Here is a 22,084-nt window from a genome sequence, read left to right on the forward strand (position 1 = left end):
ATATTTCTGACTGGCTGTGCTTTTCCAGCACCACACTTTTGACTCTGATCTCCATCTGCAGTCATCTCTTTCTCCCTTTTGTAGTATGACTGAGTCAGACCATTGTGTTGCCCTGTTCCTATTGAGTACTTGTGTTACTCCACCTCACCATGGAAAGGAATTTGGTGTTCAAGTGCTGTTACATAAACTGAACTAAGTTGGTATTCTCTACCACAAAGTTGTGAAGGCCAAGTCATGGAATATATTTAAGAAAGAAATAATTTGTTAAACCCTAAAAAGTATTGGGAGTATGCGGAGAGGGCGAGCGTATGGCATTACGATAGAGCAGAAACCATGACCACATTGAGTGGTGGAACAAGCAGACATAGTCCTGCTTCTATTGTCTATTACTCTATGGAACGAGCTGAAATCTAGCCCAAAATTAGAGAATTGAAATGTCAAAGCTAATGCCACCTTCAATAACCTCAAAAGATCCTCAAGGCTTTTTATTCAACAAAGCTCATATAACAGTTCAGGCTGGTTGAAGAGCCCATGCTTTTTAAAGTGGGAGAAAGTGAGGACTGCAGATGCTGGAGATCAGAGTCGAGAGTGTGTTGCTGGAAAAGCACAGCAGGTCAGGCAGTATCCGAGGAGCAGAAGAATCAACGTTTTGGGCAGAAGCCCTTCATCAGGAATAACATTCCTGATGAAGGGCTTATGCGCGAAACGTCGATTCTTCTGCTCCTCAGATACTACCTGACCTGCTGTGCTTTTCCAGCAACACATTCTCGAACACATGTACTTTGGTCACAGATCTTCCAGTTCCAATGCTTGTTACCTGCAGATTACCTGGATAACTGAATATGACAACGAAGCAGACAGGGTAGAAGCACATGGATCCTGATTTCTACTGTTGCAGATCTTTGGCAAGGCAGGAGTGAGGAGGTGCTGGTATATGATAAGCTGTTCATTCACATGGTTGATCACTGGCCAGGGTTAACTTCTCTCTCTGAGTGCATGTTTTTACATGTTCCTAAAGAAACAAAAACTGCAATTTTGGGAGGGGTGGATCATTCACTGTGTGTCTGAAACCAGTTCTGGTGCTGTTCTCATTATTATTTATCCGGCTTTCTGTAAAAACATTCCAATTGTTAACTGGACCCAGTGTAGCAATGCCTAAAAATTCCAAATATACTGCAGCCAGTTGCAGTCTTTACCAAGAATAGGTGCCTTTGACATTTAGCAAAAGGTGGACTCGAGATAAAGGAGCAAAGTTAATTAATGTAGGCTTGGGAAGTTGATCCCTTGTCCTTCATTTGCCTATATAACAGCAAAGCCCCACCCAGTTAATGTAGATGGTTTCTCAATTTGACTGCTCTCCTGAGAAAAAAAAACAAGATTTCTTTTATAACATGTTCAGCTAGGAAAATGTCCAAAGGCACTTTTAAGAACAAAGTACAAACATAAGTATAAATACACCTCCAAAACATTGTCACATGTTGAGTATGAAATTGAGTTAGCTGATTTTAGCACAGTTATGGATGATGAGTGGGGGATGTCAGAGTTGCTTTGACATTTGACCTAAAGTATTTGAGGCTAGGGAGGGACAACTTCAGTCTGTTTTGTCTTCTGGGTAGTAGGCAATAACCAATGCTGACAAAGAGCCATCCCAACATTCTCCAGGGCAGCAGGATGGAGGTACAGATATGCAGCCAATTTGTGGCCACTTGGATGTCCACCAATCGCTATTCTGCCAAGAGTCACTTTCAGGAAGATATGAGAAATCAAGTAGGAAAACTTGTCTAAGTACAAGATCTGTACACAAGGTGGGGGGGGGGGGGGAACTATGCCGGTCAGGCAGGTTCTGTTGAAACAAGACAGAGTTAACTTTTCAAGGCAGTTATTCTTGCCAGGGAGGAACAGAGGGATCCGGGTGTGCAAGTACATAGATCCCTCAAAGTTGCCACCCATGTGGATAGGGGTTGTTAAGAAAGCATATGGCGTTTGGCTTTCATTAACAGGGGATCGAGTTTAAGAGCCACGAGGTTTTGCTGCAGCTCTACAAGTCCCTGGTGAGACCACACTTGGAATATTGTGTCCAGTTCTGGTCGCCCTACTATAGGAAAGATACAGAGGCTTTGGAGAGAGTGCAAAGGAGGTTTACCAGGTTGCTGCCTGGACTGGAGGGCTTGCCTTATGAAGAAAGTTAAAAATCACACAACACCAGGTTATAGTCCAACAGGTTTAATTGGAAGCACACTAGCTTTCGGAGTGACGCTCCTTCATCAGGTGACCTTCATCACTATCACCTGATGAAGGAGCGTCGCTCCGAAAGCTAGTGTGCTTCCAATTAAACCTGTTGGACTATAACCTGGTGTTGTGTGATTTTTAACTTTGTACACCCCAGTCCAACACCAGCATCTCCAACTTATGAAGAAAGGTTGAATAAGCTTGGACTTTTCTCTCTGGAGAGAAGGAGGAAGAGAGGAGACCTGATCGAGGTGTACAAAGTAATAAGAGGATAGATAGAGTCACTAGCCAGAGACCTTTCCCCAGGTCGGGATTGACTGGTACGAGAAGTCATAGTTTGAAGATATTAGGAGGAAGGTATAAAGGAGACATCAGAGGTAGGTTCTTTATGCAGAGAGTTGTGAATGCATGGAATGCGTGGCCAGCTGTGGTGGTGGAAGCGAAGACATTTAAGCGACTGGTGGACATGCACATTGATAGCTGTGAGTTGAGGGGTGCATAGGTTAAGTTACTATATTTTACATTAGGATGAAATATCGGCACAACATCGTGGGCCTAACGGCCTGTTCTGTGCTGTACTTTTCTGTGTTCTATGTTCTAAGTCCAGTCGCCCTTCTGGAGAACGTGAAGCAGCTACGAAAAGATAGCATTTCTGGAAGGGGAAGGGAGGAGTCAACAGATTATATAGAGAGAGAGAGAATGCAATTGTTAACAGTATACCATGGAAGATGATAAGCTAGATAGGTGATGAATGGGGACTGAGTGAGTGAGTGAGAATGGTTGGCTGTGCTGAAGGTAGCCAATTTGAATGACAAGGCCTGGGCTGTGGGGTGAGTAAAAGACATGGAAGAATGTGCTAAAATTATTATACTCAATATGGAGTCCTGAAGGCTGCAAGATCCCCAAGTGGAAAATGAGATGCTGTTTTTCCAGCTTGCACTGAACCCACTCGAATAACACATTTGGCCTGAGACAGAAATGTTGGTGTGGGAACACATTGGTGTGTGGAAGAACTAGGTACCTAGAAGCTTGGGATTATTTTTACTGACAGCACATAGATGTTCTGCAAAGTAGACACCCACAATGCTTTTCATCTCCACAGTATAGAGATCACAAAATGTTCAGCGTATACAGTAGACTGGGTGGTTTTAACATGAAACATTCAGAAATGCTTCAAGAGATTAGAATTGACATATCAACTGGGAGAAAGTGAGCACTGCAGATGCTGGAGATCAGAGTCAGAGTGTGGTGCTGGAAAAGTACAGCCAGTCAGGCAGCATCTGACAAGGAGAATCGACATTGACCATAAGCTCTTCCTGATGAAAAGCTGTCTGACCGGTTGTGCTTTTCCAGCACCACACTCTTCGATGAATGGCACATATCAACACCAGCCTCCCAGATTGCCTTGATCCAATAAAATTTGCCTACTAAGGGAATAGGTCCACAGCAGATGCCATCTTCCTGGGCCTATGCTCAGCCCTGGAACATCTGGATAACAAGGACACCTATGTCAGATTCCTGTTCATTGACTTAGCTCCGCTGCCAAAATCCTCTGAACTCAGAAACCTAGGTATCGGCTCCTCCCTCTGCAACTGGATCCTTGATTTCCTGACCCACCGACCGCAATCCGCAAGGATAGGCGACATCAAATCCTCCACAATAATCCTCAACACAGGTGCCCATTAAGGCTGCGTATTCAGCCCCTTGATGTATTCCCTACACAGTCACGATTGTGTGAACAAATTCAGCTCTAACACCATTTACAAGTTTGCTGATGAGAACTATAGTGGGTTGAATCTCAAACGACGACTAGGCAACATACAGGAAAGAGACTGCAAGCTTATTGGCATGGTCTAAAGACAACAATCTCTCCCTCAATGTCAGCAAAACAAAGGAACTGTCATTGACTTCAGAAAGCAAAGTGGAGGACACATCAATGGTGCTGAGGTGGAGATGGTCAAGAGCTTTAAGTTCCCAGGTGGAAATATCACCAGTCTGTCCTGGTCCACACACAGCGATGCTACAGTCAAGAAAGTACACCAGTGCCTCAATTTCCTGAGAAGACTATTGAAATTTGGCACATCCAGAATGATTCTTACAAATTTTTTGTAGGTGCACCATAGAAAGCATCTTATCTGGATGCATCAAAGTGTAGTTTGACAACTGCTGTTCCCAAGACCCTAAGGAATTACAGAGAGTCATGAATGCAGTCCAATTCATCACGTAAACCAGCCTTTCTTCCATTGACCCAGTCTACACTTTCCACTACCTGGGAAAACAGCCAACATAATCAAAGACCCCCTCCAACCCTGGTTATATTCTCTTCTATTGAGCAACAGATACAGAAGTTTGAAACACCAAAAGATTCAAGAACAGCTTCTCCTCTGTTGTTATCAGTCTTATAAACAGACCGCATCCATTAGAGTTGATCTTTCGCTGCACCTTCACTGTTGCTGTAACACAATATTCTGCATTCTGTTCAATTATCCTGATGTAGTTATGTAAGGTATGATTTCTCTGGTTAGCACACAAAGAATATGTTTCACTGTATCTCGGAACGTGACAACAAACTAAAATGTGAAATAAACTAAAATCATTGCTTCACCTGGAAGGTGTGACTGGAGATATGCATAGTGAGGAGAAAGAAGGTAATTGGGCACATGATTAGATTAGAATAGATTAGATCAGATTCCCTAGTGTGGAAATGGCCCACAACATTTCGGGCAGAGGCCCTTTATCAAGATGTTCCTTGGATGAACTACCCAATGAAGCAGCAGTGCTTTGAAAGCTAGTGCCTCCAAATAAACCTGTTGGACTATAACCTGGTGTTGTATGATTTTTATCTTTTTTAAAAAATCAGAACTAAATCCAATTCCATCATCCTTTCAGATCAGAACTTGCGATGTAAAAATAAAAGATTTCTCAGGTCGTCTTTATTTCTTTGTCAAGTATGAAGTGTTGCATTTTGGTACAAGGAGCGAAAAGATGCAAATTGAACTAAATGGTATATCCTGAGATTGGCAGGAACGAATCTCTGACCTCTGCCACTGAAGAAAGTTTGCCCTTATTAACGATATCGAAATCCTTTGTTACTTTGAACATCTTATTCAAATCTTCCTACTCAATGGAGTACTCCGTGCTTCCCAAGTTTCCATGCAGTTGAAGTCCTTCACCCCTGTACCATCTTAGTAAACCTCTTCCATGCTCTCTTCAAAGCCTTGTCAGTTTTCTTAAAGCACAGCCAGTGCTTTTAAGTGTTTTAAGTGTTTAGCACAACTTCTTCGCTTGTGTGTACTATTTTTCTATTAATAAAATTATGGACCCCATTTTTAAATCAACCAACTTCCAAAGATCTGTGCACGAATCCCAGCCCCCTGCCCACATTTCCTTGTTTCTGCTAATCCTAGCTTATCCCACTTAATTCAAGTTGCATTTCTGTTCTACCAAAATGTAACAGTTCATACAGTTATGTTCATCCATCATGACTATCCATTTTACCAATATGCTCTTGTTCTCTTGAAATGTATCATTTTCCTCATTGATTACTACATTTCTGAGTTCCATATCAACTGTACATTTTGAAATTATGTCCAAATGCCCAATTTTAAGTTACTAGAACATGTTAAGAACTGTTGTAATGCTATTACTAAGGGAACATCAATATATACTGCCCAGTTTGTAAAAGAACTGCTTTCCACTACACTGTGTTCTATCCCTTTGCTAATTAAAAAAAACTAGGTTGCCATTGTTTCTTTAATGCTATAGACTTTACACAACTTAGTATGATATTTTGTCAAACAACATTTTGGATTCTCATCTAATATTTCTTTTATTTCAAAGAACTTGTTGATATTCACTGTGCTTTAATTAAATAACTTATGCTATTTTTCAATGCCAATTAATTTTGCTTCACACTTTTATCTCATGACTGATTTTGGAAACCATTCTGAGTGAGAGCTCAAATTTGAACGGTGGTTTGAATGCCACAGCAGACAGCACTTTTCAATTTCCACAATGATTTCAAGAGCACAGCTTTGGGGAGTTAAACTACTTGGGCCAGTGGTATCAATAAGTACAAAACAAAAAGCACAAACGAAAACCAATTGCAAAACGTGTCTTTGATGGCAAGACAACAATTGATCTAATATGCATATTTTCACTGGTTTTCATTTTGGATAAGCACTTTAATGGCAGCATTTTAAGTTACAGCAGCAAGATTGTACAGATCCTATTGTAAGAATTGTGAATTAATCTCCAAGTTAAGTGTGCCATCTAGGGGCCATTTTAACAACTTTGACTCATCTTACAAGGCGCATTGACTGGGGTTGGTTGCAAATTGCTCTGTCCATTACTTTTAATTCTGAACACATGATAAGAAGTGATTTGTTTTAGAATGAGCAGAGTGATCTACAGTTCAAAAATCCACTACGGCTCTGGGGATGCAGTGGTAGTGCCTTCACCTCTGAACAAAGAGGCTTTGGTTCAAGTCCCACTTGCTCCAGGAGGTGTGTACTTGCATCTCTGAACAGGTTGATTTAAAATATCTAAACACAACCCACCTACAAGGACAAGCCGTGAGGAATAGCTCAGCAAGCAGAATGTATTTGCACCCTCAACAGGGAAGAAAGGCTCACTCAGGAAAACAAAACTAATTTTTCTAACACTGTTCCAATACTGATGGAATGTAGATAAAATACTAAGAAAAACAAGCCAGACTAAATGTAAAGAGGTAAGTGGAAATAGAATTCGAATTGCTAGCCATTAAAAAAAAAGACGAAGGGTCGAATTTCACTGGAGATTTTATGCCTTCCAGGAATATATTTAAATCCCTGCAGACATAAAAGCTTGTTCAATTGTCTATTCCACATAGAAGGAATGGCTAGTTAAGGGCTATCATCCACCCTATCTCCCTTTGGAAACCAGAGCGATCAGGTGGGGAAAGGAGGGGGAAGAGGAGAGGACAACTTGGACTTCGGTGTCAAGTGGAAAAGTGCTTCAGTTGCGTCATTTGCACATCTCACTTGATTTCCCCAACCAACTAATGGCTCCTGGCAAACAGAGGCACTCTTAGGCTGTGCCCTCATTCTGTTCTTGCTGTTAGTTTAGCAAAGATATTGGGGGCGATTTTTCTTTGGATTTGGCATACCAGTTGTGTGATTTAGTGAGTGAGCAAGAACTGCAAGCCACAATACTATCTTGGGATGACAGCTGGGTGCTGGTGAAGCTGCTTTTGCGACTTTCTGTAAAAATTATTTTTAAATTGTTCAGGAATTTAATGCAACCTTCATAAAACATGTCGACCAACATCCTATTTAGATTACAGTTAGCAGCATTGTGTATTGCACAATGGCTTGATTGTTGGTGATTATGGGTGATCAGCAAGATCCCACACATAACTGCAGTGATACAAAATTGAGCGATATCACAAGGGACAGCAATTCTAGCGGATAGTGGAAGGGTTCAGACAGACAGGGAATGTGATGGGGAAAGTCAGTCCACATCCTGAAGCTCAATATGTTGATTCCTACTGGGAAGTAGATGTGTGGACATTAGTTCCATCAGGACCAGGCTTGGCTTTAATACTTCCTGATGGAACCCGCCTTGAAATGGTAACAGAAAGCATCACATAAATACACTTTAACACGGGCTTGTGCAGGTTTCCCCTCACCCAGACCACACACTGTCCTGACTTGGAACTATAATCACTATTCCTTCACTGTTGCCAGGACAAAATTCTGGAACTCCCTCCCTAATCATACTGTGGGTGTAGCTGCACCACATGGACTGCAACAGTTTAAGCATGCAGTACAATCCACCTTTCAAGGGCAATAAATGCTGGCCCTGCCAGCAAAACCCACATCCCATGAATGAGCTTTCAGAAAGACAAAGTAACATCTTGAAGAGATGAAGGTAGAAGGCTGGAGGGAAAGAAATAAAATAACTTATTAAACATCACCCATACACTCCAAACTATAGTGCATGACATTGGAGCATGGTGAGTAGCAAACAATTGACTGTACCCTGTAGTAGTTTGCAATGGTCCTCTACCTCCCTTCCATTTACAACCGTACCACAGTCTGAGGCAAACAGCAGAGCCAAAACTGGTCAATCATGGAAAAGCCAGCCTTCATTTACCAAGTCAAGTCTGGGATGGACAAATAATCTTAAGACACAAGTAATTAAACATACAATATCATTGAGCTTTCAACTGCAGTGCTGAGGGATTGGAGAAGCTTTGTGTATAACTGAAAAATCTAGCAGGCAAGTTTATTAGGTCTTGCTAAACTATACAAAGTATTAGTTGGAGCACACCTAGAATACTGCAAATAATTTTGGTCCTATTACCTAAGGTGAACTACTCTGGCGCTGTAGGCAGCCCAGAAAACATTCATAAGGCTGATCACAGGTTAGGAGGGATTTACTTGAGGATAAACTGAGTAGGTCGGACACTAAACAAAGTAATCAAAGAACTGTGAATGCTGGAAATCAGAAACTGTTGGAAAAAAAAACCTCTTCATTAGTAAGGCCATATCTGGAGTACTGCATACAATTTTGGTCACCCTGCTATAAGAAAAACATTATTAAACTGGAAAGAATGCAAAGAGGATGTACAAGGATGTTACTGAGAATGGGAGGTTTAAGTTATAAGGACAGGCTGAGACTTTTTCCCTGGAGCATGGGAGGCAGAGGCTTATAAACGTTTTTTTAAAATCATGAAGGCCATAAATAAGGTGAATAGCCAAGGTCTTTTTTCTAGGGTAGGGTAGTCCAAAACAGCATAGGTTTAAGGTGAGAGGGAAAGATTCAGGGAAAGGAGCTGAGGGGCAATCATTTCAAAAAAGCGTGGTGCTGCATATAGAAAGAACTAGAGGTCAGTACAATTATAACATTTCAAAGAGATTTGGAGAGGTACAAGAATAGTAAAAGTTTAGAGGGATATGGGCCAAATGCAGGCAAATGGGACTAGTTCAGTTTAAGAAACCTGGTTGGCACAGACAAGTTCGATCAAAGGGTCTATTTCCATGCTGTATGACTCTAACTCAGCATCTGTGAAGACATAGCAGAATTAATGTTTTGAGTCAAGTCTGAAGGAGGAGGGTCATTGGACCCAAAACATTAACTCTTTGACTCCACAGATGCTGTCTGACCTAAATCTTTCAAGCAATTTTCATTTTTGTTCGAGTAGGTTGGACCTGTACTCATTGGAGTTTGGAAGAATGAAAAGTGACGTTATTGAAACATAGAAGATTCAAAGGAGACTTGACAGGACAGATGCATAAAGGTTGTTTCCTCTCATGAGTGTGTCTAGGACCTGAGGGCATAATCTCTAATAAGGGGCCACCCAATTAGGACAGGGATGAGGAGGAATTTCTTTTGTGGATAGTGAATCTGTGGAAATGTTTACTGCAGATAGCTGTTGAGACTGGGTTGTTAAGTATATTGAAGGGCTGAGAGATTTTTGATCAATAAGGGAATCAAGGGTTATCAAGAAAAGGCAAGTAAGTGGAATGGAGGATAATCAAATCAGCTATGATTTGATTGAATGGCCAGGCAGACTTGATGGGCCAAATGGCCTACTTCGAGAAAGTAGGGTTGCAGATGCGGGAGAGTCAGAAGCAAAACGTTTGGTGCTGGAAAAGCACAGCAGGTCAGGCAGTATCTGAGAAGCAGGGGAGTCGATGTTTCGGGAATGGGGCAACTTTGCCTATATCTTATGAAAATTCTACTTTACCTTGTTGTGGACATCAATAAAGTATAAGTCCGGACAACAGCTGTGTCGGTCAAGTTATGAAAAATTATAGAGACTATTTCATACTTGGTTAGTAACCCTTCGCAGAAATTTAATAATGCAACTGTACACAGTAAGGTTATTTAATAAAATGACAAAGGAAAATTGTTCCAGAATCAAGAAATTCTGAAGCAAGAGCACAACTAAAAAAAAAACAAAATACGGAGACATCAGGTCACAAACTTTGCTAGGAATTTGAAAGATGATTACATAAATTAAAAATGTTATTAACATGCCATCAGGATATCAGCACAAATATAAGCTTAATCCCCAGCTGGTTGGGAACAAATCTTTAATTTGCTCAACAACATAGTTCTCAAGTGTTAAGGTTTATACCATTCTCCAAAATTTTGCTGCGTTCTACTTAAAAGTTGGTTAAAAAATTAGAAACTGAGTAAACAATAAGTGAAGCAGAAACAAATGGGCATTTGGATGCAAAGTGAAATGGGTGGAGTGGTATGTGAGACAGTAGTGATGGCACTGGACTAGTTAACCAGAGGCGGAGTTTAATGCTCTCAGGGACTTTGTTTCCATTAATAAAATTCCAATACTGAAAGCTAGTTTCAGTAATGGTGACCATGAGACAATCATCAATTGTTGTAATAATCTAATTCTCACGTCATTTATAGAATAAAACCAGTCATCCTTACTTGATCTAATCACATACTCCAAGTCTACAGCAATTCAACTGATGCTCAATTGTCCTCTGAAAGGGTCAAAGAAGGCATTTAGTTCAAAGGCAATGTAATGTGCCAATTATACATACATTCCATGAAAAAAATGAAAAGGTATAAGCATTGTCTCTGACAATTTTGACATCCTTGTTAAATGATAACCAAACTCTATAAAACAGTACCAAAGCTTGTCATTGATAAAAGACAGAAAACATAGGATAAGTATTTTGAATAGCAGTGTTTTTCTATCTCTAGTTTAGTGCCTAAAAAAAATCATAAATACCAAATAAATGTCAGAAAGAAAGTGTGAAAGACATCATGGTTATGTTTAGGAGAGGGAGAATGTGAATTTGCTTTCCAAAGTCTTAAAAAACAAACAAAACAAAACAGCTATTTTAAGTTTGCAGTTAGTCACATGATGCCTCCCTGAACATAATATCTAGCAAAAAATGATTTGCAGGTTACATTTCCTTGACCTCTGTAGAATTGTAGAACAGGACGTAGACTTGGATACAAAACTGCACACAACTGTGCCCAAAGATGAATCATATAGTAACACACATAGTACCTTATACTATAACAATCAGGTAACAGTGCATATGCTTTAAAATTTCACATTACCTTAGAAACAGCACACTGGTGGGATGATTTGCACCTCAAGATTTGGTTAAATTAGACCATTTACAGGCCTGCAAGTGTACTGCGGCAGTACCTGGAGGGGAGTTTGCTAATCTGGAAATGCTTGTGCTGGTTGTTGAGAATGTTTGCTTTAATATTCCTTTCCATTCTTCCCACTATCAAGAGATTTCATCCCATGACTTTAAGCATTCAACCACTGTAAGGCTTTTCGTATTGCATTGTATTTGGGTTGAAAAGTAAACACTATGGAGGAAGATTTAGACTGATGGTGCTTTCAGAGAGTCTAATTAAGGCGGTTGACTCAGTTTTGACAGCCTGTCCCAATCACTGTAGAATTAATTTTAATGCTTAATTTAGATTTTACAGAATGAGTCATTGAAAGTCAACAGACATTGTAGATTAATTGAGGAACTAACAAACTGTTTGTTGCCTTGGTCAAGCTAAGCTCAGAAACTAAGGCAAAGTTCAACATTGCATAAAACTGGGGGACAGGCCGAAGAATGCGTTTCAGGAACATGCAAATTTGTGCCCAGGCACTGATTGCCCCAATGTCTCATATTTTCCTTTTGGGTCTATGAAGTTCAGGCCGCTTGGAGGGGTTGGCCAAAGACCTGGTCTCCACGTCAAACAGGATTTGTGGTATGTTGGGTAACACAAACAATCAGCTGTACCTACTACATTTCCCCAGCACTTCAACACCTGAATGCCAACAAGATTTTAACACATTACAAGAAAACGTTAAATTCACTCATTTGTAAAAAGATGTCATAACAATGCCCATGGGTGGGCGGCACAGTGGTTAGCACTGCTACCTCAAAGCACCAGGCACCTGGGTTCGATTCCAGCCTCGGGCCACTGTCTATGTGGAGTTTGCACATTCTCCTCGTGTCTGCTTGGGTTTCCTCCGGGTGCTCCGGTTTCGTCCCACAATCCAAAGATGTGCAGATCAGGTGAATTGGCCATGCTAAATTGCCCGTAGTGTTAGGTGCATTAGTCAGAGGTAAAAATAGGGTAGGGGAATGGGTCTGGGTGGGTTGCTCTTTGGAGGGTTGATGCGAACTTGTTGGGCCGAATGGCCTGTTTCCATACTCTAGGGAATCTAAATCATATCAAATGAGTGGTAACAATAAACTCCATGAAAGCAGTTTGAGGAGATCAATGGCACTCCTGTGGAAACTGTACATTTTCTTCCCTTTCAACATGCTGTCTTTAAGAAAATTTTACAGAGGATTCTCTGCATAATTCAAACATCATCTCTAAATTAAGAAATATGTACACATATTCTATTTGGCATTACAGTGTACCCCAATTGAATGAATGTCAATCAATATCCCAAAGCTACAGCAGGAAGAAAAAAGAATAGTGTGAGAAAACTGCACATATTTAGAATCACGGAGTTCTATAGCATGGAAACAGGCCCTTCGGCCCAACTTGCCCATGCTGTCCAGTCTTCACAATTAAACTAGTCCCATTAACTTGCATTTGGTCCCTATCCCTCATACCATTTATGAGAAGGACTGTAGCAATTTCTCTTTCTAGTCTTCGACCACCTACTTTCTCTATTAAGTTTATATATTCACCCCGTCCAAGCTTTAATAATGGGAATATCTGTCTCAGGACTTCCATATCCTAGTGATTTTATCGTCAACTGGCAGATCATTATTGTAACAGGGTTTGGGGGTCAGGGTGAAATTCAGTTCCTATATTATAGGCAACTGCTCTAAATACTAGGGAAAAAATGATGCACTAATCAGTGTAGTTTTGCCACAGAAGATTTCTATTCCATCAGCCATTAGTGGCAATGAAACGTAAAACCAAAATATTCTGTAACGTTGCAATTTAAATGGTACACAATTTGTCGCAACCATTTTGCGAGTGAAAAAAAATTACTTAATCACTTAATTACTAGGCTTCCCTGAGCTCAGTAGAAACCAGTAGAAAAGTGATAAGTTTACTGATTGCAGGTTACCATGCTTTGCCCCAGGTATGAAACAAGCAGTAGAACTGGGCACAAAACTACACAATTTGCTACCAAACAGTAACACACAAGATTTTAGAGCCTCATGCTACAAGGATAAAATAGTATTTCACATGCTTCAAACTTTCACTGCCTTACTGTCCTAGGATGTAAAAAATAGATTCTCTTATAATGCTCCACTGCCTAAAAGTATTAGAATCAGATAATAGTGCATGTTATAAAGGTTCCCCTGCTAGCCCCACTTTGAGCAGCCAGTGGTGCACAGATTACAGGAATTCCACTGTGGATCAGAGTCTGTTCTACTTTAATGCTTACGGCTAAAACTTGATTAACAGAAGGATACATCGCAGAACTTCAGATGCTACAGTTTCTAACGTGGCTGCTATGGTAAAATACAACATCCCAGACAATGCACAAGAAACTGTAACTACATCCAATTTGTTGAAGCTTTTGTTGGCCAACGCTATGTAAACATGTTGCAAGGTGCCAGGAGGAGATGGGGAGGAGGAGGGGAAAGAGAAGGGGAAACATGTGAGTCCAGCTCAGCTCGGTCTGGCTTTGAATGAAAAAAATCACTGGTGTGGTGAAAAGAGACATCTGGCCTTAGGAAGATGCAACCCGTGCACCCCTGCTTCACCATGCACGGCTATGAAAATTGATTCTGGATTTTACAAAACAAGCAGGAGAAAGGAAAATGAAAACACAGCTTGCACTAAAGAAAAGTGCAGAAGTCCAAACCCTTTTACAGGCTCTCCACTGGATTGGAGAAAACATGATCAATTATTGCCGAAGACAGTCCTCTGTGACGCCCTGAGCAGCCAGCTCTGCAATGACATTGTCTAGGTAGTTGGGGTCAGGGTATCCGTGCCCCGATACATTGGACCCCATCTCTGTTTTATGGTGAATTTCATTCCAAACCACTGTGTCCATTTCCCCAGTTGTGCTCGACGTCCCCACAGTAAAAATCAGCCGTCTGTTCCATGCAACTTTGAGAAGCTCCAGGACCTGAAATAGGAGATTCAATTCAGTTTGCATTCATTCCCTGGTGGAAGTACATATACAGATTTTCAGTCTGACTGCTGATAAATTGGAAATTAATTAGGGTACCCTAGGATTGAGCCCATTTCAGACTTCTACCTGAACTTTAGGAGACCTTTACCAGCACAGTCTGCAGAACCCAAAGTGCATAACCAGTTCACCCTCATGGAGTAAATTATCGATTTTTTTCTCTAAAAAAACAAAACTCTACGTTCTCCTGTTAAGATTAGATTAGATTAGATTACTTTACTTACAGTGTGGAAACAGGCCTTCAGCCCAACAAGTCCACACCGACCCTCCGAACAGCAACCCACCCAGACCCATTCCCCTACATTTACCCCTTCACCTAACACTATGGGCAATTTAGCATGGCCAATTCACCTGACCTGCACATCTTTAGACTGTGGGAGGAAACCGGAGCACCCGGAGGAAACCCACACAGACATGGGGAGAATGTGCAAACTCCACACAGAGAGTTACCCGAGGCGGGATTTGAACCCGCGTCTCTGGCGCGGTGAGGCATTCTTGGAATTAATTCAAATTTCTCAACTTTAAAACGGAAAATCTATCCAATACCAAAGTCAGAACAGGAGGCAGTCACAATTATGTGCTTTATGGATTACAGAAAGTTTGTTGGTAATACAGAATTTGAGTACTGCTGACGAGAAAGGAAATTCTGCTGAAGCATTTCTTCTTCTGCTCATGAGAATATTCCACAACAAAAAAACCTTTTGCATTAACGTAGCTTCCAAAACACAAATGCGCCAGTCACACTGCAAGTCCAACTGAAAATTCTTAATTGGTAACCAGCATAATTGCTCACACACTCAGAATTATTGAGCAAATACTGCCCAACTGTGGAATTGCACCGAACATTGGACACTGTTGTGTGGTTCTTAGGTTGATTGCAACAAGTGAGGTATTGAGTTTATCTGAAAAGTCTAAGGGATATGCATTGATGTTATCTAGTTTGGGGATTTATAGCCTATATAACTAGCATCACCTTTGCAAACAAAGAATATGTACATACAGCTTATCTGTATCAATTCAACAAAATGACAGCCATTCTCTGGTAAATCATTACCCAGAATCTAGCTCAATAATTGAACTGACTGTCATTATTAACTGCTACATTCGGCACAATGGTTAGCACTGCTGCTTCATAGCACCAGGGACCAGGGTTCGATTCCAACCTCAGGCGATTGTCTGTGTGGAGTTTGCACATTCTCCCAGTGTCTGTGTAGGTTTCCTCCAGGTGCTCCCACAATCCTAAAATGTGCAGGTTAGGTGAACTGGCTAAATTGCCCATAGTGTTCAGGGATGTGTAGGTTAGGTGCATTAGTCATGGATAAATATAGGATAACAGGATAGGGGAATGGGTCTGGGTGGGTTACTCTTCGGAGGGTCAGTGTGGACTTGTTGGGCTAAAGGGCCTGATTCCACACTGGAGGGATTCTATTCTATTCTCCACAGCAACACCTTCACCAGCCTGCCAATTCTGCTCTCATAGTATAAATGGTAATTGCCTTTTACACTGGTATTTCTTGTGAATTTCTCAGATCAGCATAAAATGTAAAGCTTCAGGAATACTCAATTGAGGTGTTCTTTAATTATTAAAGCAGTTTAATCCAATCAGTTACCCTATATCTTACCTGTCTGCCTTTTTCACTGTAAGGCAGGTAACAGTGCCGGGGGAAGCCACGGGCAGTATATGGTTTGCCTGGGTTAGGGTGCTCTGGACCCTGTCAAAAAAAGGCAAGTTGGTTAAGTTTAGTAAATAAAAAGATGAATTCCAGTTGCAGTTTCCTATTAGAATTTCAGCCAGTGATTTGATTTTCATAAGTGTTTATCTTTAATAAAGCAATAATTGCAGTAGAGTGATAAACAGAAGATGCACTCTCTTAAGATTGCCTGGTTCAAGAATCCTATAGCTCAGCCAGTTCTTAACTCTAACTGCCAGTGTATGCTATGTTATCTGGTCTCTTTTGTGGTGGCTGTTGTTGGCATAATAGACTTTCATGTAATGGAGTTAAGCTAGGGTGGAGTGTAAAGTGGGAGTTGCAGCTCCTCTTAATTTTTTAAAAAAGAAATTCATTGACAGGATGTAGGTATCATTGGCCAGGCCAACATTTATTCCAAGACGGCAGCTGAGAGTCAACTACATGATTACTGAATGAAAAAGCGTAACAACGATTTTCAGGTGAAAACTGGACTGGGCTTACCTGGGATACACTCCATGGCTGTAATTTGTTGATAAACATTTTTAAAATTAATTCATGGAATGTGGGCATCTGTGGTTGGACTAGCATTTCTTATCTATACCTAAGGTTGTGCTGGTGGGCTGCTCTCAGGCAGAGAAGCTTGGGAATTTATTTCAAAATAGATCTTTTACAACATTACTGATATAATGAAATTGGGAGCAGGAGTAGACCATTCAGCCCTCTGAGCCTGGTTTCCCATTCAATATGATTATAGCTGATCATCCATCTCAATGTCATATTCCCATTTCCCCCCATACTACTGATGCCTTCATAATCTAAAAACTTATCTCCTGATTGAATATATTCATCAGATGGTCCCCATAGCCTTCTGTGGTAGGGAATTACACAGGTGCGCTAACCTTTGAGTGAGAAAATCTTTCCTCATCTTGGTCCTAAATGGTCTACCCCATATCCTGAGACTATGTCCCCAATTGTAACTCTCCCAGCCAGATAAAACATCCTCTCAGCATCTACTACGTCCAGCCCTGTCAGAAATTTTTATGTTTCAAATGGATCTTCTGTCTTCTAAACTCTAGCGAATACAGGGTCAGTCGAACCAATCTCTCCTCATAGGACTCCCATAAAAACTCCATGCATGAAAACAATGCCCTGTGCTACAAGTCTCCCAGCCTCGTAATAGGACAGCACCTAATGCATTCCCAACGCTAGCAATAAAATGGCATCCTAATTCCAAGACCAACGGCAACTAACGTTACAGCTTCAAAATTTCTATGAAAATGCTAAGATTTAGGAACAATTCCTAACAAGTGATAACTGCCTTTCTTCACCTCTCCCATCACAGGACAGTCTATGTCACAGATGTAGGTGGAAATTGATGCAACAGAAATAGTAGAACTATCCTCATTGCAATAAAATATTCTGATACAAATTTTGTTGATTTGCACCAAGGTACATAGTAAATAATTAAAGAATGAATCAACATCCAGGTTTAGATATTGTTTGAAACTTGGCTGCAGTGAATTTGTGATAATGAATGATTTTAACTTGAGCATCAATCTCCCTTCTGACATTTATAAACTCAAATCTTCCATTACACAAACTGCAGACATGGTACCTCAGTTTTATGACCAAAGCTAATAGATTGGTACAATGCAAGTCAGAATAGACCTGAAACATTAACTGCCCATTGATAAGCAGTGAGGAATTAATTTAAACAGTCAAATATCTACTTATTGTGTTCAAATTATTGCAATAAGCCCAGATTGCTTTCAATACACAAAACATGAATAATAAGAAAATCTAGCTTTCCCACAACCTATGCGTGAGGTAGTCAATCTGAATCTTCGAGAAGCATAATTTCTACTATCACAAGTGACTCAGAAGAAGTGGTTACCTGAATACCAGGTGGGATATTGTACACAATTTGTATAGATCCAGAGTCTGCATATCCAGGCAGTGACTGTGGTAATAAATAAATATCCATCTTTCCTTTTGGCTGTGTTCCAGTCTTTTCACCATAGATGGTCTTACATGAAGGACACTGTAAACTGCCATCCTGAAATGAGTTAATTCCATTGCTTAGCAGAGTTCTCTAATCTGAAATAATGACTCTATTCTGGAATAACAAATTTTTCTATCGCAATGCACTAGTGCATCATGTTTAACATTCATGTGATCCTCCGACAGAATTACGTGGATAAGCAAGGCCCCTGATAAGATCCGAGTGGAGTTAACATCTCTCAGCTGGGGTACTCATAAGAGCGTTATGCCTGACTTCACAACAGTTCTTTTAGCAACATATCACAATCACTGACGTTAACCGTCAAAAACAATGATATGGAGCTGCTGGTATTGGATTGGGGTGAACAAAGTTAAAAATCGCACAACACCAGGCTATAGTCCACTAGGTTTATCTGGAAGTACTAGCTTTTGGAGCATTGCTCCTTCATCAGGTAGCTTTCTGATCACTCCAAAAGGTAGTACTTCCAAACAAACCTGCTGGACTACAACCTTGTGTTGAGTGATTTTTTTTTACTTAATCAAAAACAAAGTGGGGGGACAAAACAGAAACAAATAGGATCACTTTAGAAAGGAACTAACAACCTAAAAATTGCTGTAGATCCAGTACAAAATCAATGCTTACCACTCACAATATCCTATCTTATGATTCAACGCTTCAGGGAAGATTATAATGGCATTTTTGTCACTGTGATGTTACTGGCTGTTTATTAACTATCCCTTACTGTCCACAGGGTAATTAAGAGTCAACAATACTGCTATAGGCCTAGAGACACAGACCAAGTAAAGACAATAGATTGCTTTCTGTCACAGTTAGATTTTATAACAACCGATAGTGATTGCCATTAGGCTAGATTTATTTTAAAATTCCAGACTTTTGTTGGGTTCAAACTTCACCATCTGAAGTTGAGAGATTCAAATCCACATGGTCAAACCATCAGCTCGGGGTTCTGGATTAGTAACCTGGAAGTATCTGAGTACAGCACCACCACCCCTTTGAAAGAACACTGCTGCACTATTGCTAGTTGCACAACAGTTTTCTGTACCTTGTTTCCATTTTCATACATAGCCATCATACACAATAAGTGGAAGACATGGCCACATCTTGTGAACTTTCCCACTGTATCTGGCCGAATGGTTCTCGTCCTGGACATTTCATCATAGCCAGACAAGGCACTCAGCTTCTCCATGCAGATTATACAGTCCTAAAATACATGCAAGAAAGATCAATACTTAGTTTTAAAATTTCAACATTCATCAGGTTTGAGGACACTATACTGATATCCAGTTCAGGCTTGCAACGTAATCACACCACTTTCCTGGTGCACACTACTTTGGAATTCTTAGGAATGGGCAATCACCTTAATTAAGTAGGATTGATTCAACATGTACACCAAAAAAATGGAGTAACAACAAGTTAGTTGAAACATTCAACCCATGGTCTCAGACTGATTCACAGATCCTCACTTTCCAAGAAGATGCAGATGACATGTACAGTGTCAGCTTGGCTTAGTTAGTAGCATACAGTGTTAAGACATGTTATTATACAGTTTACTCTACAGGTTTCGCTTTCTAATCCTACTCCAAACTTCAGCATATAGTCTAGCATACTTAGCGAGTTTTGAGAAGATTTGTAGTTTCTGGATGTGTTTTGAAACCCTCCCCTACAGCAATGACATCTCGGGAATGACTGCCAGACTACTCAGACCCCTTGGCATCATGGTAGCCCACAAACCTACCAACCTTCCAGCTCAGCACTGTCCTCATGACCTGTCCTACCTGCCAATCTCCCTTCTCACCTATCTGCTTTACCCTCCCCTGTGACCAATCACCTCCATCCCCACCCCCATTCACCTGTTGTCTCTTTGGTATCTTCTTCCCGAGCCCCACCCCACCCCATTTATCTCTCCACCCTGGTGGCTCCCTGCCTCTATTCCTGATGAAGGGCTTTTGCCCGAAACGTCGATTTTCCTGTTCCTTGGATGCTGCCCGATCTGCTGAGCCTCTCTAGCACTACTCTAATCTAAACCAACGATCTCAGTGAGTCTCTGTCTCACTGCACCTCCCAAGCCATCTCCTATGCCCTGAAGCTCTTCGCTACGTCCTGAAGCAGACTCGCTACCACAGCCACATCTCCTTCCTCAGTACCTGCCTAAAGAACCAACAGATCCCACATGGACTCCAGACTACATTCAGACCAACACAATTTAGATCTGAACAGGACAACCATACCTACTACAAATTCAAAGAATTCCTGATGAAGGGCTTATTCCTGAAACATCAATTCTCCTACTCCTCGGATGCTGCTTGACCTGCTGCGCTTTTCCACTCTGATCTCCAGCACCTGCAATCCTCACTTTCTCCTACATTCGGCTTTGTCTCAGTCCAGGGTCTTTCCCTACCCATGCCCAAGCTTTACCCTTAAATCTACCCAAAGCAACTGACATGCAGCAAGTTCATTGGGGATGAGAAGCTGTACATGATGTACTTCTGCTAGTGACTGAAGAAACCAAACCCTGACAGGCAGTTTCTGCCACAATTCATCACAGAAGGTGGTTATCTAATGTTGTTGTGGTTTGTTACTTTCAATATCGGTATTTGTTGCCAAGCTGCGGTAGCCACTGATTGTTATGGTGGTACACGCTGACCCATAGGCAATATCAATATTTTCCTCTGCTCCTGGTTACTGTCACTAGGTGTGTAATTTTGTGTTTAGGGTCTTCACATGCTGTTTTCAAAAATCTTTGATGTAGAGCTTTAAGCACCTTGCTCTTCTGGCCCAGTTTAAAAAAAAAATCATGAGGAACATGGGTGTCACTGACTGACCAGCATTTATTGGCAGCCCCTAGTTGCCCTTGAGAAGGTGGTGGTGAACTGCCTTCTTGGACTACTGTAGTCCACCTGCTGTGGCTTGACCCATGATGCCATGGGGATTCCAGGCTTTTTTGACCGAAGACAGTGAAGGAATGGTAATATACTTCTAAGCTAGATCGTACTAGATTCCTAGAGTACACATCCGCCTTCTATCCTGTAAACATACCCAATAGGTCGCATCTACAAGATGAGCGTGAACATGCTTTCAAGATGTGTCTTCTAGAGGACTGCTGCATTTTCAATATAGTCACAATTTGTGACTAGATATGATCCAACTTTAAATTGTACAAAGTCTCAAACACATATCTGCATGCCCTCAATGCATGACCTGTACAAAAGATTTTGTACAAAACAGTAATAAAATACCTTCATTAGAAGAAACTAGCTAGTTAGTGGGGAACAGTCTGTGATACAGATGTGCACTGACATTCCAATTGTGTGGTCGTACAGTTGCTGTTAGGGCTAAAGAAATAAACCCATATGTTGTTCTCAGGGCTGATCCCATTTAGAAAAGCTAATCTTGCATGATCTTCATCAAGTCTTCCTGGTTCACTTAGTAAAGTGGTTGGGCATTTGATTTAACTCTGGAGCTCTGCTAACTGTACCAAATATCAATCCCCACCCAATATATTCCTGAACCGAAAGCAGTGCAGTGAACAAAAGAACTTTGGAGTTGAGGACCACGTGTAGTGTGTCAAAGTTTGCGAATGACACAAATATGAGTGATAGAGCGAAGTGTGCAGAGACCTTTGTGAAGGGACATAGATAGTTTAAGTGAGTGGGCAACAATCTGGTAGATGGAATACAATGTTAATAAATGGGAAGGCATCCACTTTGGTCAGAATAACAGTAAAAAGGACTATTACTTGGATGGTAAAAAAATTGCAGCACGCTGCTGTGCAGAGGGACCTGGATGCCCTTGTGCATGAATCACAGAAGATTAGTCTACAGGTGCAACGGGTAGTTAAGGCGGCAAATGGAATTTTGTTCTTCATTGCTGAAGGGATTGAGTTTAAAAACAGAGAGGTTATGTTGAAGCTATATAGGACGCTAGTGAGGCCACACCCGGAGTACTGTGGGCAGTTTTGGTCTCCTTACTTGAGAAAGGATGCATAAAAGGTTC

General features: G+C 41.0%; 1 protein-coding gene across 3 annotated transcripts in view; it reads right to left on the reverse strand.

Moving 5' to 3' along the window:
* Nucleotides 1-10,044: 10,044 nt before the first annotated feature.
* dtx2 (deltex 2, E3 ubiquitin ligase) overlaps nt 10,045-22,084 on the reverse strand; it is an 86,695-nt gene continuing 74,655 nt past the window's right edge. For 2 of the 3 annotated variants that reach the window (XM_043718748.2, XM_043718747.2), the window contains 4 exons: nt 19,134-19,292; nt 17,963-18,124; nt 16,000-16,089; nt 10,045-14,314 (listed from right to left, as the gene is read on the reverse strand). In XM_043718748.2, the coding sequence (XP_043574683.1) occupies nt 14,090-14,314; nt 16,000-16,089; nt 17,963-18,124; nt 19,134-19,292 (636 nt within the window). In that variant the 3' untranslated portion in view covers nt 10,045-14,089. The remainder of the gene's footprint in view (nt 14,315-15,999; nt 16,090-17,962; nt 18,125-19,133; nt 19,293-22,084) is intronic. The other variant, XM_043718749.2, reaches the window with a different exon arrangement.

Source organism: Chiloscyllium plagiosum, unplaced genomic scaffold, assembly GCF_037043375.1.
Source record: "Chiloscyllium plagiosum isolate Xiang-an unplaced genomic scaffold, Cpla_swu_hap1 HiC_scaffold_31, whole genome shotgun sequence".
In the NCBI taxonomy this organism is placed as follows: Eukaryota; Metazoa; Chordata; class Chondrichthyes; order Orectolobiformes; family Hemiscylliidae; genus Chiloscyllium; species Chiloscyllium plagiosum.